This window comes from Hippoglossus stenolepis, chromosome 9 (genome assembly GCF_022539355.2).
Source record: "Hippoglossus stenolepis isolate QCI-W04-F060 chromosome 9, HSTE1.2, whole genome shotgun sequence".
Lineage (NCBI taxonomy): Eukaryota > Metazoa > Chordata > Actinopteri > Pleuronectiformes > Pleuronectidae > Hippoglossus > Hippoglossus stenolepis.
The window spans coordinates 21,303,975-21,321,567 of NC_061491.1; the positions used below are offsets into that span (position 1 = coordinate 21,303,975).

The 17,593-nt window shown below is 43.0% G+C and overlaps 3 protein-coding genes across 4 annotated transcripts; all 3 read right to left on the minus strand.

Moving 5' to 3' along the window:
* Nucleotides 1-43: 43 nt before the first annotated feature.
* On the minus strand, nucleotides 44-3,389 carry mrps36 (mitochondrial ribosomal protein S36). Of its 2 annotated transcripts, XR_004697504.2 has the most exons (6): nucleotides 3,141-3,389; nucleotides 2,844-2,991; nucleotides 1,540-1,603; nucleotides 860-1,068; nucleotides 531-656; nucleotides 44-466 (listed from the first exon to the last, which is right to left on the minus strand). XR_004697504.2 is itself a non-coding variant. In XM_035165646.2 (5 exons), exons 2-5 carry the CDS (start codon nucleotides 2,895-2,897, stop codon nucleotides 639-641), a joined length of 345 nt encoding a protein of 114 aa, XP_035021537.1. In that variant the 5' UTR covers nucleotides 2,898-2,991; nucleotides 3,141-3,389; the 3' UTR covers nucleotides 44-638. The 2 variants fall into 2 exon arrangements, 1 of the variants encoding a protein (XP_035021537.1); XM_035165646.2 differs by having other exon boundaries at nucleotides 44-656.
* Nucleotides 3,390-4,632: 1,243 nt separating this feature from the next.
* LOC118114896 (betaine--homocysteine S-methyltransferase 1) lies at nucleotides 4,633-8,348 on the minus strand. The gene is made up of 8 exons (XM_035165644.2): nucleotides 8,194-8,348; nucleotides 7,144-7,276; nucleotides 6,869-6,981; nucleotides 6,539-6,730; nucleotides 6,266-6,413; nucleotides 5,612-5,794; nucleotides 5,232-5,460; nucleotides 4,633-5,104 (listed from the first exon to the last, which is right to left on the minus strand). Exons 1-8 carry the CDS (start codon nucleotides 8,209-8,211, stop codon nucleotides 4,927-4,929), a joined length of 1,194 nt encoding a protein of 397 aa, XP_035021535.2. The 5' UTR covers nucleotides 8,212-8,348; the 3' UTR covers nucleotides 4,633-4,926.
* A 237-nt stretch (nucleotides 8,349-8,585) lies between these two features.
* Nucleotides 8,586-11,272, minus strand: LOC118114895 (betaine--homocysteine S-methyltransferase 1). The gene is made up of 8 exons (XM_035165643.2): nucleotides 11,121-11,272; nucleotides 10,552-10,684; nucleotides 10,214-10,326; nucleotides 9,909-10,100; nucleotides 9,654-9,801; nucleotides 9,370-9,552; nucleotides 9,032-9,260; nucleotides 8,586-8,936 (listed from the first exon to the last, which is right to left on the minus strand). Exons 1-8 carry the CDS (start codon nucleotides 11,136-11,138, stop codon nucleotides 8,747-8,749), a joined length of 1,206 nt encoding a protein of 401 aa, XP_035021534.1. The 5' UTR covers nucleotides 11,139-11,272; the 3' UTR covers nucleotides 8,586-8,746.
* Between the last annotated feature and the right edge of the window lie 6,321 nt (nucleotides 11,273-17,593).

Consider the following 17,593-nt stretch of genomic DNA (forward strand, 5'->3'; position numbering starts at 1 on the left):
TGTTGCCGAGAGTGACGTCCCGTGATTTAAAAGAACACCACAATCAAAATACAATAATCCTTTAATTATTTCCATCCAGTCGTTCCACATGAACCCGACACCATTTCACTCAGTACTACTCCAGAATCTCTTCAGCCCTGTTAAACTTAAATATTTATTGCAGTGAAAGGCATGAAAAGCAAAGAAGCCCACTGGTGATATAACTTTATGTAACTCGAGGTTGGATGTGGGTATAGTGGTAGTGCAAGTGAAGCTCAAACAAGGTATATGACATCAGGAAAAGATTGCTTTTAACGAGATACACTGTTGAAACTAGGGTTTAACAACAATAAGTCTGAAAAGAAGTAGTTGAGATGCTAGTTGAGAAAATAAGAAAAACCTTAGAAGCTATTTTTTTGGCTTAACTGTGTGAAATACATGCGAGATTTCCCTTAGTATGAACTTACCAATGAAATACAAATAAGATTTAGCATCTAAATAATAAGCATATGTACATTTTAACAGGCTTTATATAATACTTTATTCTACATCATGTCTCATGCGGCATTAGGTTCTTTGTGCTGAGGAACAGAATTCAAGACACAAACTGATTTCCAACAGATAAGGACTTTGGTAGCAGTGATTAGAGTCGGGTCGTGTCACTCAGGTCCGCCGCGCTGCGAAGAGAGAACATACGTTTATCAGCAAGAAACATGACGCAAGCTCCACATACATGACACCACACATGTACAAAGGACAGTGATTATGTTCCAACTGCTCTCAATCCTTTTCACTACCTTACTTGGTTGTAAAAGGGGCCAAATTGTTCAGTATGAATCATCTGAGAGCAGTTTAATGTGCGTGTGTGGTCAGTTCTCACCTGGATGTAGTCCATTTCATCCGCGGCCACCGGTCTCCTCCGGTACCTCGCAGGGAAGAGCTGAATAGAAGCCAGTGTGTCTGGCGTGCCAGGGATCGGGGTCAAAGGTACGTGAGGTCTTGATAGTGAAGGCGGGACTGGGGCTGAAGGTGCGCTGCCAGCGCTGTGTTGGGGAAGGTTAACGGCTGATGTCTTTATTGCCTCTTGGGCTAAAAAGAAAGGGGACAAAACAATGTATGTGAATCAACTCAGAAAGAACCTGGAAGGTGATAAATCGTCAGTTCAGTGTAAAAAGACGTAAACAAATGGGCAAACCTTAAAAATCAATAATGGTGAAACTTTGCTGCATAAATCAAATTACAGTGCTCAACCAGGCCTGTTAGACACAAGAGAAGATAACAGATTCATCAAAAAAGCCCATTTGGCAGTAGATGCAATCCCCATTCACTCCGGGGTCAATTAACTCTGCAGTAGACAGGGTTTTTAATTGGCTGAACAGAGCCGGACGAGAGGTGAAGATGCTAATTTGTCAAGACAGTGAGGTGAGAAAGTGCCTCCAAACTCCCCCAATGAAAAGGGGGAAGAAGTCGATCACCTGTTTTTAGTTGGTTAACACGTGTTTAGAAAAACTGCATATACCCACTAATTTCAGTGTAAAAGAGCGTATGGGACAGACTTACCGTTGGGTTTTGGGACCCCTTGTCTGCTGGGGAACTTGATCAGTGGAGCACGAGGCCGAACAGCCTGAATAACAACACAAAAAGCACATTCACAAGTATGAATACCACAGGGGGTGTTTGGGATAAGATTCTTCACATAGTCAATTTAAGGCAGGGCAATTAAATGATAATAATGAGCACAATATTATTGTCATTTAGAGCAACATAACAAAAGTACAGTAAAAAAAAATTTATATGTATGAAAAATATATGGATGTATTGCTTTAGCACTCTGTGAACTCAGTAAGAGGCATGACACATAATTTATCGACCTCAGATTTGTTTTGGTGTTTGTTTCGTATTCTCTGCTCATTAAGAAGAAATTAAATCCACAAACTTAAAACTGTCTTAAAACTTAAAATAATAAGAATGTGACATTGATCGTGATAATTATCAACGTCTAAACAACATTTTTGGCCACATCGCCCAGCACTAAGACAATTCAATGGTTTATTGATTTTACTCTTTATGTGTCAGAGTTAGTTATCAAGCGAAAATTATACAGTTAATAAGAATATTATAACTTTTTCCATTTAGCACTTTTCTTAACAATGTTGTCAAATACTCAACAGGTAAAAATAAGACAAGGCAATTGACTACATGGAGATTGAGATACGCGAGACTGAAACAGAAATACAATTTCAAAATAAATAAATGCAAATCAAACATTCCCAGTTCAGTTCACACAGCTCACTTTTGTAATTGTAAACTGAGCACATTGGAGTTTCAGACAGAAAACACCAGATATCAGACTAAACTATTTAGAAACAAGCAGAAAATGATATATCCAAAGATTCATTTATTATAATAATAATAATAATAATAATATCAGTCACATCAATGGAAAACTAATGTCTCCAGATTCAAGGTTTTCGCTCTGAAAGACAGTAAACAGTGTGTTTGTCCTGTTTTTACACATTTTGAGATCGAGTTCCTCTCTGGACTGAATCAGCGACAAACTGAACTAACTAAAGAATCTAAAACTGTGAAATCGTCTCTTAACTTTAACGTTTATTTATAAACTCAGAGAACTTTTTTTTTAGCTCCAGTCTCAACTTGACAACACCCGAGAGTCTCCGAGTGTTTGAACAAGGACATCAACAAGGGTACGAGGACTGCTTCCTGTCCGAGACCTCACACACAACCCGCTCAAACCCCTCACAACGTTTACAAAACCCGTGTCAACTCCACCGTGTGGGTCTGAGCACGACCCGAGCGGGTGAATCCGCTGTGGACGAGTTCAAACCCCGCGGCAGAGACGTTACCTGGATCACTCGAGCGGCCGGGGCAGCCATTTTGGAGCTGACTTTGCTTCCCATGACCTCACGGGTTCACTTCCGGGATGAAGCGCTGCGTGGGAGTTGCGGGGACCGGCCGAGAGGTGGCGCTGTGGTTCCGCCGCACAGCGAAAGTCTATACCGTTAAACGCACAGAATAACAGTGGTGCTGAGGATAATGATGACACAAGGTGTCTGCTGCGAGATGTCAGGTAACAAACACCGGTCAGATCAATAACACACATATATATCAGCGGTAATAGACAATAAACAAGTTCAGCTCACCCCCGGGTGCTGGTAGCGGGTGTTTGTCCCGATAAAAGGTCAAATATCAGGGCATCCTGCAGCTGATCCCTCCCGGAAACAGACAGACATCAACCCTCGGTCCGCTACGATTCAAATCCAGCCAAGTCTCCACTGTTATTCACCATGAAACGAGTCAAAGACGTGTTTTCTTTAATGTCAGGGCTCCAATGGCAGGTGAGGACACATCTCACGTCTTTAATGTCACTCCGCCTCTAAGAATAAAAACCGGATCAAGTGGATGACGCCCGGCCAATCACAATCGAGAAAAGCACCGGAGACGTGTTATGAGAGGAGATGTGTCACTAGCAGAAAACGCACAACACATTTGTTATCAGTTTATTAGGAACACCTAGCTACACGAAGCTGAAACTAATGCAGGCCCGTTATAATAGATTACCCATGTTGATGAATTTCATAATGTTCAGTTTTGTTAAAATTGTTTGATAGAGGTGGTGATTAAATTGTAGAGTAAAGCTGGAGGATGTAGTTTTTATGGTTTGTGCAAAAATGGCTTTAGACAGAGAGCTGTTTCTCTTATTGAGCCTATCCTAATTAATATAACCCGGGAGGACAAAATAATAAAACCACTGTTTAGTGTAACACAATAGCCTCCAAAGGGATCGTGCTTTTCAATTGACATCTCTGTAAAAGGGCCTCAACAAAAACTGAACATCGTAACCCTCAGAAAAAGAGGATTTATTGCAGTGCGATGTATTTGACTCTATTCGTTTTTATCTCAATGTTCCTAATAAACTGAGAACATTGTTTATAATGAAGCTAAAGTACACATCTGTCATGTTGTATCGTTCAGGTAATGAACAGATTACTATCTGGAGAGATCCTTGGGTTTCACTTTGTGTTTTGGCCTCATTCTACACATGTTTTTAATACAAAAACCTCAAACACAACCCAACCAGCACTTAAGAGCTGACACATTTAGATTTTCTGTGAATTGTTAAGCGATACTTAAAAATGAAGTCAGTCCCAACCAGTTACCAGTGCTGACAGCTGCTGGGACATCTTTTCTACAAGGCTCTTTGTAAATGCAGCTCTGTATATAGGCCATGATTCCATAACACTGCCATCTACTGGATTCACACATTCATTGCATAACTCTCTCAAGCCTGGTAATTTCCAGAACTCAATGACATGTTCTGACATTATATTGTCAGACAGCTGAGAGCTTTTATTGGCTATTTTATATTGTATATATAGTTTATATCTTATATCTATATCTATGTTTTTTGTTAAATGTTGCCTGTACTTGATGAGTTACCATGTCTGTGACTATTTAGACGTTTAAGTATCGGTTTCCTTTTCTTTTTCCACTAATTCTCATTGCATTGAAGCTGTGTGTGCATGGTAGACATGGTCATCAGCCACACATAATGGAACTGATAAAGCAGATATAGAGAGTACCCCCCCACCCCCCACCCTGCCCTCACCCACCCATCAAAATCATGAAACACCATAACTGTTAAGTTTTTATTAGATCTGATTTTATTACACAAACTGGTCCTGAGTCATGGAAAACAAAAAGGTCCCGATCTTAACACAGGCCGACTCCTAACTTGAGATACAATCAACAGAGGTAGAGAACAGCGCTCGTCTCAGGTGAGGATTCTGACCCTGACATGTTTGTTGGCTGAAGCACCATTTACAGAGTGAACACACACGCCGTGAGGTTGCTCCACAGTGCGGCTGTTTGACTCAGGTTTAATGGAACCATCAGCTCTGCTGCCAGGTCTGAAGGAGACAGACTGACTCAGTGGGTCTTTGACCTGTCGAACAGCTCTTTGAGTTGGTCCTCAGAGGTGGCCTCTTTCTGCTGCATGAGATCAGTGTGGCCCTTGGTAACACCCCAGCCATCAGGGGCAGACATGGAGGGACACAGGGGCCGGCCGGAAGCTGGCTTCAGGTTCTCCCAGTAGTCACGGCGGGCTCTAAAAGAGGAAAACATATATAAGAAAACTCAAACTTGTTGCCACTCACTGGGGCTAAAGAGATGATGTTTCACATTTGACTGTGATTAGCTGCATCTTTATGTTACGCGGTGACACATTGACTGACCTGGCTCTGACCCAGGGCTTGGTGTGCATCTCCAGACCAGCTCCCCAGTTTCCGTGTTTCTCTGATGCAGCTGGGAGGAAGCCTCTCTCGGGGGCCAGCTCCTCTGCCACAGCCCTGATGTGGTAAGGCTCGAATCCACAGCAGCCACCAATGAAGAAAATGCCTGCTTTGTAGGCCTCTCTGGCGTATTGGTGCATGTCCCAGCGGCTCAGAATTCTGGGCTCCAGACCTGGCAGAAGATTTAATGTTACAGACACATACACCTGCAGATCGCTTCAGTATATTTCTGTGTTGAATGGAAGACCTCGCTGTACTGAAACTGTCATTTTATACATGATTACATTAACTGTTAAAATGCAAATGCAACACAATATTAGTACCGAAGGGGAACTCTGGCAGATCGATGAATCCCTGACAGCTGCAGTCGGGGGTGTGGTATGCGAGGGGCTGCACCATGTAATGCGCCTTCAGCCTAGCCTTCTCCACTCCCTCCTTCATCATCTTGACAGCCTTCACGCAGGTCATGGGGTCAAAGTGGCAGTTGACTCCAACGATCTGGGCACCTACAGAGGAACATGCATTGGTGTGAGCTGACTGTGGCAGATAAGCACAAAAAAAAACACGAGTAGGAAAGACAACGGTAACTGTCATTGTGGTTTCAAGGTTTGTGTTGAATCCATAGAACTTTTAAAATTGTATTCATTACAGGGAATGGTGCAGCTGTTAACTGAACAAAACCACCACCACACACATTTGGAATGAAGGCTGCTCCCACTTCACAATATGAGTAGACTGAGATCATGTGTCCTATCTCATGTTCACCTGTTACAAATATTGCCTCTGCCGTATTATGTAACACTGCTTAGTCACACTACTGCTTAGAGAGGACAAAGTTAAAAGTTACATTTCAAACATCATGCTTCTCTTAATACTTAGAAATTCTGTATACTTTTCAGATGGTATATTAAGAAAAAAACAAAGTATGGTTGATAACAATTGATGCTCATGGATGTGCTGAAGAACACCGAACCCACCGGCTTTGACCAGCCTGACAGCACAATCTCCAGGTGAGACACCGTGCATGTCTCCCTCTGGTCCGATGCACATAGAAGCAGCCACAGGCTTCCCTGTCGCCTTCAGCACCTCCACAGCCCACACGGCCTCTTCAACGTGCTCGAAGTACTGCAGGACACAGATACCAGCATAACATATGAGAAAAAACTGGATCAAGTATTGCACTCGCACCTCTGAGCGTGAGCCAGAAAATGCGGCAGAATGATGTTTTAAAAAGCAAAAAACAACTCTACCTCAGCGATCAGGAAGTCCACGTCCTTCTTGATGAACACATCCAGCTGTTTCTTCAAGATGGACTTCACATCGGTCTCACTCTTGCAGCTCAGGTAGGACGGAGTCTGACAGACTCCTCCGGCAACCAGAGCATCACCCTCGTTGGCGACCTCACGGGCCAAATCGCAGGCGGCCTCGTTGATCTGAGCTCCCTGCAGGAAGGAAACAAATCACACAGACAAGCCTGAGACATGTGAAATACTATTAACACCATACAAGCATTCCTGGTTGAAGTCATTTTAATCACGATAATCTGTTTATTCCTATGAAAGTGGTGTGATTTCACTTACGGTGAAGGTGAGCTTGTTGCCCCTGTTCTCCAGTTTGTCGTCACTGGCATAGAAGGTGAAGGTCTGCATAACGTTGGCCCCGGCCCTGAGGAACTCCCTGTGCAGCTGTCTCACTGAGAATCATCAAACAAACGATTGCATCATAACATAAACATATTAGCAAATCCTAACCATGACACATAATACATGGAGAATGGTTATTTACAGAGAATAGCGAGGAAGCCAATAACAGTTGAAAAAAGAGAATTAAAGTTGTTAAACCCTCTCGTTCTCACCTGCTTCAGGGTGCTCTGCGGCGGCTTCAGGGGTCCAGGGACCGGCCTTCACATATCCCCTCTTCTCCAGGGCAAAGACGAAACCACCATCGCCGATCACGACCTCCCCAGCGTCAAGACGCTCCAAGATTCCCTGTGAAGATGGATCAAGGTAAGCTTGGACTGATTCTTGTTGAAGACAAACTGATGAGACCAAAAGGTCAGCAGGTTTTTAGATCCCATTTGTGGATTGTTCCTTGTTGTGCATAGTGGTTTCCCAAATTCAGTGCCCACCCCTCCCCTAGAAATTTGAGTCACCAAAAACACTTCTGATAATTACTAATGGACCTGTACCGAGAGTAAATAACTGTAAGGAATTAAATTTCACTGCGCTAACTCTGTATACGTGTAATTTATTAATTAATTGATGTAAGAATTAGAATTAAAAGCTCCACCTGCTGTGCACTGGTGTCATGAGCCCTCACCAGATCCTCCGTTACCACATTGAGTAACTCTGAAGTTCATGAGAAATCCTAATATAAAAATGCACTTATTAAATCTTAGAAATTCTACAATAATAAAAAACTATTATCATCTGTTATTCATTGAGGTTAATCTTTGAAAAGTGTTTTTAGACTCTAATGGATCCGGATTTACATATATGCTCAAATCTAGTTAAATGTAATAATAAGTGAGAAATAATAATAATCATCATCTATATCGCACTGAGCTGGAAGGTGACACTGGTTACTACTCATTCCAGAGTGTAGAGAATGTGAGGTGCGGCCACTGGTCTTATTTCTCCAGTAACAGCTGAAAGTTTCAGTTGGCAGAAATGTGACCCGACATGCCAGTTGTGCAGAAGGTTCATTTGGAAAAACTGTCCAGACAAACACGAGCGCAAATACGCAGCGTGTCCCTCAGCAGCTCGACTCGAGAGTCTTAACAAGTCACATCACTTCACATCACAGATGCTGTAGAACTTCTACTGGGATTCCAGAAAACAACTATTTATAATTCCCTGCATGGATACTCTGCAGGATGGTGCTCCAGACAAAACTCAACACATACCTTCTTTGCTGGTGCCATATTCCTATGAGTGGACCCCTGACTGCTCCGACTTTGAGAGGCTGAAGTGACGGTAGAGTGGAGCACAGGGCCACTATAAATCTGTCTGAGGGTGGGGAGGTGTCTGAGTGAGGGCTGCTCTGATTGGCAAGGGGACAAGTTGCACAACTGGGGTGTTTACTCCTTCCCCCTCCCCTCTTTAGCTGAATGAGAGTATTGTGAATGTGCATTACTAGTTGGGGGGGGGGTGTCTGCTTTATTGACCCAGCTACTTTTAACAAACCAGTAAAGATTGAATCATGTTTAAATCAGTTTGTGTGTGTGAATGTGAGACATATTGATAGTTGAGGCCAGTTTGCAGAGTTTCTTTTGAATGATTTGTGACAACACAGCAGTAACAGTATGTAACAAACTGGTGTTTATTTTTGAGGGGTTCACATAGTAATACTCTGGAGCATCACTGTTACAAGTGCTTTTTATCTCCAAACTGAACTGGGAAAGACTTCACTCCCTCCCCGTCGTCCTCTTTGTTGTTGTTGACCGACGACGCTCTCGCTCATGCAGAGGACTTGGCTTTCTTCTGCTTTTCCAGCACATGCTTCATCTCCTGGGTGCTGGTGGCCTCTTTGTGCTGCAGCAGGTCAGTGTGGCCCTTGGTCACACCCCAGCTCTCTGGTGTGGACAGGGACGCGCAAGTGGGACGACCGGATGCGGGCAAGAGATTCTCCCAGTAGTCACGGCGGGACCTACAGGAGATAAAGACAGACGGTTATACAGAAGAAAAAAACATTCATAGAACTGTTTGCATTACAGTGTACTGAAATCTTTCCGGATGTTTTACCTGGCTCTGACCCAGGGTTTGGTGTGCATCTCCAGACCAGCGCCCCACATTCCATGTTTGTCTGAGCCGGGGGGCATCACCCCTCTCTCAACGGCCAGCTCCTCTGCCACAGCTCTAATGTGGTAAGGCTCATACCCACAGCAGCCGCCAATGAACCTGATACCAGCCTTGTAGGCCTCTCTGGCATACTTGTGCATGTCCCAGCGGGTCAGGATCCTGGGCTCCAGGGCTGAGAGGGGCAGGAAGACAGAAACAAATGCTTGAAATGCTGCCAATTGTTTTCTGGTTAGATGCTTTATTTCTCTTTTAATGTTTAAGTACAACTAAAACAATTTTACCAAAGGGGAATTCTGGTAGGTCGATGAATCCCTGACAGTTGCAGTCGGGAGTGTGGAAGGCAAGTGGCTGCACCATGTAGTGAGCCTTCAGCCCGGCCTTCTCCACTCCCTCCTTCATCAACTTCACAGCCTTCACACAGGTCATGGGGTCAAAGTGGCAGTTGACTCCAACGATCTGGGCACCTGGGGAGCAGAAGGGGAGATGGTGTTTGCTGTAGCAGATAAAACAACCGACTTTCATGGAAGGAAAGTGTGTGATCGTGCAGGGTGGATTGAATACACACCGGCCTTCACCAGCCTGACGGCACAGTCTCCGGGTGAGGTGCCGTGCATGTCTCCCTCCGGCCCGATGCACAGAGAGGCAGCCACAGGCTTCCCGCTGGTCTTCAGCACCTGCACGGCCCACTCCGCCTCCTCAACGTGCTCAAAGTACTGCAACCACCGAAAAATACACAGTCACCACTCAGGTTGCGTCTACTCCACCAATCACAGTTCAGATTTGAGCAGCTTTGACGCAACAAAACTAGACACAAGCCTACCTCAGCAATAAGGAAGTCCACGTTCTTCTTTGCGAACACTTCCAGCTGTTTCTTGAAGATGCCCTTCACTTCTGTCTCACTCTTGCAGCTCAGGTAGGATGGAGTCTGACACACTCCACCAGCAACCAGAGCATCGCCCTCGTTGGCCACCTCCCTTGCCAGGTCACAGGCGGCCTCGTTGACTTGTACTCCCTGAAACAATGAAGCGGGTTAAGAGTTTGTATGATCACACTCTTTGCAATATGGTCTTTTATTGATTCATCCCAGCTCATGTTGGCTGTACAGTGATACAGATGAACACTTACAGTGATACTGAGTGTCTGACCCCTGTTCTCCAGTTTGTCATCACTGGCGTAGAATGTAAATGCCTGCATGACATTGGATCCTGCCCTGAGGAACTCCCTGTGCAGCTGTCGCACTAATGAAAAAAACACAGATTTGTCTGTTAAAACCTAATGATTCACACACACATTCTAACAACGCTTCTATAGCAGCCTGGATAGAACGAGCGACCCTCTTTAATTCCTTAGCCACTACCTCCGAGTGTGTGTGTGTGTGTGTGTGTGTGTGTGTGTGTGTGTGTGTGTGTGTGTGTGTGTGTGTGTGTGTGTGTGTGTGTGTGTGTGTGTGTGTGTTCTCTCACCCGCTTCAGGATGAGTGACAGTGGCTTCAGGAGTCCAGGGCCCAGCCTTCACATATCCCCTCTTCTCCAGTGCAAAAACGAAGCCTCCATCGCCGATCACCACCTCCCCGGCATTCAGACGTTCAATGATACCCTGTAGAAGCAGAGTACCCGTTTGAATATTGTGTAGCTTTGTCAACATCTTTACACACATATACACACATATATTTATAAATATACATATAAATGTGGTCAAGAAGTTCACCAATGCCAGTTAGTGCAAAGAAAGTTGAATGATTCCGTATGTGTTTATGTGAGAGAAGCTGCGGTTCAGGTACAAAGGTGCAAAGATAAAAGCAGTTTTTTCGTCTGAGAGTCTCCAGCAGTGACTGCTTTATTCTGGCTTTTTCACAAATCACATGCATGCACACAAAAAAACCTGCAACAACATTTTCCTTACAACACCACAGTCCGTCACACAGTAAGACAACAATAGCCTTTAAGTTTGTTACGACTTTGCATGATGCATTTAGAAAATCTCTCTCCTCTGCAAATTAATATGAAAATATCTGCCCGAAAAGTGATTTTACCTTCTTAACAGGTGCCATCTCTGTTTCCCAGTGTCAGTTGCAGAACTAAGCACAAGAGTGAACCCCTCTTTTGGCTCGAAACGTGCAGAGAGTTGCTCCGCACCACTTTTATACTGCTGCCTGGATATGGGAGGATTTAATGTCGGTGCCAAATCCGTGTGTAATTGCCACATAACTGTTTAGATATTGTGCAACATCGTCTGGATCACTGATCAATGAAGGTGGCATGGAGCTGGTGAGGGTAAGACAGGGACATGTGAAACAGAAGACTGTGCTGTTTAATGATTATATTAGCAATCCAGACAATAATATCTCTAGTTTAACATTAGCTTGTTCCCACGTCATTTTTAGTAAAGAAGGAATCCAGGGTTAGTTTAACGGACCAGAGCATCTTTATTATGTGACCAAACTTTCTGCTTTTGGACTTGATTCTACACAGTTTACTTTTAGTAGCTTCCTGCAGAATATTTCATACATGTTCGTAACCTCGTTGTATAAATGGCCTGGTTACATCAAACCAGATCCTTCAGGTGTTCATCCTCCTCCTGTGACCCACGAAATGTCTGATGCAATTAAGTCCTGGCGGTGTCCTCACAGTTTGAACCTTCCGCACAGGCCTGAAAAAGATAAGCTCCTATTTTTCACCGTCTGTCCAATTACTGACATTTCTGTTGGTCTTGAGACACATGGCTGATAAGAGCGGGTAATGCAACTCGAGCCCAGCAGTCATGTGTGCTCATCGACTGAAGCCGCTGCACTTTAGCTCTTATTTGTGATTCAGATTTGTGCCTTGTAGAATTATCTTATTATGAAGTTGTGCAAAGATGATAGAAACATACAAATACGGGAGCCAGGAATTGGCTGGTTAGTAAGATGACATAGAATTAATCAGCTATTTTTAGTTATAGACTTTCGTCTTTTAGAATATTCAGTTTTAGTCGAAAAAATAAAAGGCAGATTAGTCAATATTAAAAATAATTGTTAGTTGCAGCTTTTGACAGAACCAGAGCTTTGTTATTGTATTTCTTCCATCGTACGACGCAAACTATTATTAATTTTTATAAAAATAAAACAAACTCAATTCCATCAATGATGCATAAACAGGTTCACCAGGTTAACCAGTAACATCTCCTCTCCTGGCCACAGCGCACACGCACACACACACACACACACACACACACACACACACACACACACACACACACACACACACACACACACACAAACAGGGATAGTGACCTTCAGTGGAGCGGTGATGTCTAGTTCTGTCAGCTCTGGGTTTATCCAGTTTCAGGGGGAATGTTACAGATACGGTGGCTACGGTGGCTACGTGTTTATCAACAGAGTCAAAGTTCAGAAAAAAACGCCTCCCATCTTTACTTCACTGAAGGATTTCAACAGCTTGTATTAGAGCTGAACAGAACTTGTCCCAAAACGTTGATTATGGCACTTGTTTGCAAATATGCTTTGGATTTTAACCTTTATTCAGCTGTTACAAACTCGTGCTGTGCAGCCGAGGATTGTTCAATGTTTGCTCTTGCAGGAACTGTTGGGTTTGTCTAGAATATTGTAAGGTATCCAAATAAAATAGAATTTAATTGAATCTAAAATTCAAGTGGTGATAAAGACTATTTCAAACTTTTCGGTTGAATAAGTCAGGTTGAATTTTGGAGAAATGTGCACAATGATGCACAAGACTTAGATGGGATGTTTCCATCTGATGAACGATACAGCATTAATATGACCTCTTGGTTTTGTCACTCAGTGTAATTATCATATAGAGCTTTAACATGATGGTTTCCCCAATATGAAGCTAGTTGAGCACAAATACTGAAAGCCACTAGCCTGATTGTGTCTTACCAACACTCCTGCAGCTCACTAATAACTAATAAAGACATATATGTTATTTATTTTATCGGTGCAAGAAAAGAAGAGAAGAAAAACTTTGCTATGTATAAAAAAGTGGTCTATAGATGCCACTGCACAGTACATAATCCCCTATAAAGAAAAAACTGTTACAGTTACATCAAACAGATGTGATTTAATGTTTTAATTACTTTAGACAGAGCCAGGAAATCTGTTGTGGGAGTAGAATCAATCCTCTCAACTAACTCTCTGCAACCAGGTGAATTAGCGAATTTCCCAAAATGTCCAACGCTGCCTTTCAGTTAGTTAACATGTTTATTGTAGGTACGTTCTTCATCTGGATAAAAACAAGCTGTCAGACAAACAGAAGAAATGAGAATAAAGACGGGTAATTTGTACCATTTTGCATGTGTTGTGAGTAAAAAGCTGTCAAAAAGAAAAACGTACCAAAGGTCCTATATGATAAACTGGTGGGAAGTTGATGGTTTTATGCATTTTATTCATCAAACAGACACTTGAGCTTCTCCTTGTGAACAACTCATTTGAACGTGTGTTGATTTGCACTGGTTGTATCCACAGAGCAGTGTTACGTTCCCTGTGAAGTGAGGCAGCTTCACTGTGCACAGGCAGCACCAGCAGCTTCAGTGGTGGAGACCCCCAAATTCCACGTGCACACTGAACCACAAGCCTGAGCCCGGCTCTCCATGCCCACGGCCCATTACATCATGTTGACTGACCTAATGGATTATGCAAGATACGATGAAGGGACCAAATGGAATGATAGATGTGTGATCACGTTATTTTTCAGGATGTCTTTTTACTTCTTCATCGTTGACTAACTCCCTTCATGGCTGCTCCTCTCCTCTCCTCTCTTTCTCCTTCTCTTGTCTCAGAAGTGTCTAAGAAGCCAACAACTAGAGCTTTTCAACGAGGGCTCTTCTGGGGTTTCACCATAAATTCAGTTCTATGAAATCTATTTGCACGGTTCATATCGACCGTATCACATTTCTTTTATTCCAGCTATTCCAGTCGGAGTATCCGGTGCTGACCAGCCGCTGTATCGAGTTGCATCTTCTCTTTGCAGCCACAACTAGTTTTCACAGGCTGGGGCTGGAACTGAGGTCGTCCCTGCAGTCGTAAAGAGACCAAAGGAGAGGGGACTGGGTGTTTGGGCAAAGGGGGTGGTTCGATGACTGCTGGAGCTGGATTCGTCGTATGAGGACAGGGAGCGAGGCCGGCTGGGAGAGAGGCCAGATTTGAGGCATGAAAGTGGAGGAAGAGAGTGTAGAAAACTGCAGGTTTGCAAACCTGGTTCCTGCCGTGGAGAAACCTGCTTGAAACGTATCCTGAGTTGACACTGATAAAGATGTGGTTAACTATTGACTCCAGACACGCTGATAAAGTATGACTGTCACATGGTATTTTGGCCTTGGTGGCAACAGGAACAGAGCAGAGAATAGTTGCCCCAAATTATAACCTTTGACGCAAGATTATTGTTTTTGCATTGCCAAAGTTATGGTAATGCTGTTTTTATGATTTTTAAGATTTTACGCAGTTTCATTCATGTTTCTGGCCTGATTTTGTTCGTGCATGCTTAGAGAACGTGTTAAAACCCCCACTGATACAGAAAATGAAAATTACATGCACCAGCGTCTACAGAGAACAGCACTGTCCCACCTCCTGAAGTCTTTTCTCCCTGTAATCTTCACACATGTTCTGTTTTCTGTGTTGCTTCACTCGCTGTTTTTTTTTAGAGAGACTCCCTCTGCCACTGGAGCCCCCTCTGTTTACCTCCACCCCTTCCTCTGGTCCAATCACAGCTCAGGCCCAAGAAGACTTTCTGCTGAATCCGTCCATTCTTTGTGGATATGCAGGCCACAGAGAGACAGATAGGGCGAGAGACAGATAGGGCGAGAGACACACTGAGTGAGTGACATAACGAGAGTCAGAAAGGGCGAGCACACCAGCTCTGTGTCTTATATTACTTATACGTTTATTTAAAGACACTGGTTTTAAGAAATTATAGCATCTGTTTGCAGCACACTCGTCATGATCCACTTCTTCTCAGCATTTCAAATATATTTTTTTAATTGACTGAAAACAAACAGGATTGTAAAAACTACTTTGAGACACAAGAGGGCAGAAGAGTACATTATCTTCAGTAAGTAGCTTTCTCTCTTAGGCTTTAGACATGTGACTGCCCAAATAGATGAGTGGAGAAATACAGTTAAAACTAGAATGACCTTCAGACAGCGCACACCTCCGCCAGGGGCCCAACAGTCCCCTCATGAAATCACATTTAAAGCCACTAGATCCAGATTTTAGGATTGGATTCACACCAAATTACACACATAGATATTAGTCCCCCTAAATGTGTTTGATTTTTTTAATCAAGATCCATTAGTTATTATCCGGGTAATCTGGGAAAATGTCATCCTATCTCACAGAGTTAAAGAAAGTGATAAAATAAATTCCTTTCACCAAATCATTGCCAAAATCAAATTGTTTCTTATTTCCACCAAGTTTTGTGGAAAAACGTTTAGTAGTTTTTTCGTATTCCGGCTGACAAACCAACGGACATGGGTGAAAACATAACCATCTTGGCAGAGGTAAAAACAACACAGGTGGTTCCATACAGGGCACCACATTGCACACACTCATAGAAATCAGTTCGTTAAATATGCCAGATTTTTCAGTTTAGTTTGCATTGCAATGGCTTCCAACTGGAAAACACTTTAAATAATGATCTCTTTTTGTTCGTTTAAAGATACCAACCCGTAGTTCAGTGTAATGAAGCAACTGTGCGGCTTTTCATTAGCTTCCCACTTTTATTACCTCTTACTGTAAGTATTAGAAGCTTTACAGTAACACATACAAACTGCTTCTTTTCCAGTCCCACATAATAACTGAACAGTTACAGCCTGTACAAGAATATATATCATCAAACATTTGCCAGATGAGTCCAGTAAAATCCAGAACTTGTATATATCCTATGATGATAAATAACTGCACATTTACAGTATTTTAAACCTTTTAGAATGAATAACTGTAGGATATGAAAACCATTCCTGAGGATTGACCCTGATAAAAATCCTCCTGAGTTGGTATGTTCTGTTTCTCTTTCTCTCTTTCTGTTTGGTAGAAACCACAGACGTGTTGTCCAAACCCAGTTCATGTCGACACCTGCATCCAAGAGTTATACTTACTTTGGCAAAACCAGCAGCAGTGTAACGCTGTTGATGTCAGTTTGATTTGAATGCTCAATGTGAGCTTACGGGAATGAGGCGGGGCGAGGCTGCAGTGTTTTACTTCATTGTCGGCAGCTTGTTTAATATATCGAGATTATTATAAATATTAAATATATATGAAATAGATGCATTAAATAAAAATTGGACATGACTGTTCCCAAAAGTGAAGCCAAAGATTCATGATTGCCACCTGGTGGCTGTCTGCAGTATAGGCCAAAGACTGACTCACGATTGGTCGAGGGTGTTTATCGATGGGACTTTGCTGCAGCAGCTCTGATCGCTACGGCACAGATTGTGGCTCTGAATCCACAAGATGGCAGCGTTTGAATTTGGCATATTTTGGCTTCATTTCTGGACAGTAGGAGGAGGTGCAGACATGTCGTACATGTTTATATACAGTCTATGATGTGCACACGTATGAGTCAGAAACACATTGAAATAGCCAGATGTTTTTAGTTTTTTAGATGCAATGCAACACAACATAGAGTGTGAGTTTGGCCACAGCAGAGACATCGGAGTGTTTTCTTTCTTGTAAATTTCTGACTTTACTCTCTCCTGGCTTGTGTGAGCGGGGGTCATTTTGCTCTCACCCTTGTGTCACACTTTATTTTTGTCTCCTGTCTCCTGCTATGACCTCACTCCCAACGTCAAACTGCATCTGGCTCTGACATCCCAACAAAACAAAAGTAGAAAAAATGGATTCTCCTTTTTTATTTCTTCTTCCTTTTTAATGCCAGCTCTCTGACCACACTGCATGTTACTGTTTATGTTTACGTCAATGGACTGAGGCATTTAACCCCTGAATAACTTCCAGAGTGTGTGTAAGAGAGAGAGAGAGAGAGAGAGAGAGAGAGAGAGAGAGAGAGAGAGAGAGAGAGAGAGAGAGAGAGAGAGAGGATGTTATTATGGGGACAATTAGCCGGTCCCATAACTTATGGGTTAGGGTCAGGGTGAGGTAAGTGGTAATTATGGTTAAGGTTGGAGAAGGTCTCCAGGAAATGAATGTAAATCATTGTTATGTCCTCTGATGTCATGTGTGTGTGTGTGCACATGTTTAGTTATGAAGGCCAATTTTGGTTCAATACCATCATTGTGAGGACATTTTGACGTTGTGAGGACATTTTGGCTGGTCCTCACAAATTCAAAGGCCTTTTTGGGTGTAAGAATTTGTTTTAGGGTTAGGGTTAGGGTTAGGGTTAGGTTAAGGGTTAGGCATTTAGTTGTGATGGTTAAGGTTAGGGTAAGGGGCTAGGGGATGCATTATGTCAATGAGTGTCCTCACAACTAGAGAGATGTGCATGTGCGTGTGTGCGTGTGTCTTTCATACTATCTGATGGAAAGGCCTTGAGTAAAGGGACC

What these genes read in the sequence shown, in the direction of transcription:
- LOC118114896 (XM_035165644.2), bottom strand. An exon ending in GCAACAAGCTCACCTTCACC is followed by an intron (nt 6,731 to 6,868) that starts GTAAGTGAAATC and finishes TCCTTCCTGCAG; the next exon opens with GGAGCTCAGATCAACGAGGC. An exon ending in TGTCAGGCTGGTCAAAGCCG is followed by an intron (nt 5,795 to 6,265) that starts GTGGGTTCGGTG and finishes GTTCCTCTGTAG; the next exon opens with GTGCCCAGATCGTTGGAGTC.
- mrps36 (XM_035165646.2), bottom strand. Translation starts at nt 2,897, where the DNA reads ATGGGAAGCAAAGTCAGCTCCAAAATGGCTGCCCCGGCCGCTCGAGTG. An exon ending in CGGCCGCTCGAGTGATCCAG is followed by an intron (nt 1,604 to 2,843) that starts GTAACGTCTCTG and finishes GTTGTTATTCAG; the next exon opens with GCTGTTCGGCCTCGTGCTCC. An exon ending in AGGGGTCCCAAAACCCAACG is followed by an intron (nt 1,069 to 1,539) that starts GTAAGTCTGTCC and finishes CTTTCTTTTTAG; the next exon opens with CCCAAGAGGCAATAAAGACA.
- LOC118114895 (XM_035165643.2), bottom strand. An exon ending in GTCAGACACTCAGTATCACT is followed by an intron (nt 10,101 to 10,213) that starts GTAAGTGTTCAT and finishes TCATTGTTTCAG; the next exon opens with GGAGTACAAGTCAACGAGGC. An exon ending in AAACCCTGGGTCAGAGCCAG is followed by an intron (nt 8,937 to 9,031) that starts GTAAAACATCCG and finishes TATCTCCTGTAG; the next exon opens with GTCCCGCCGTGACTACTGGG.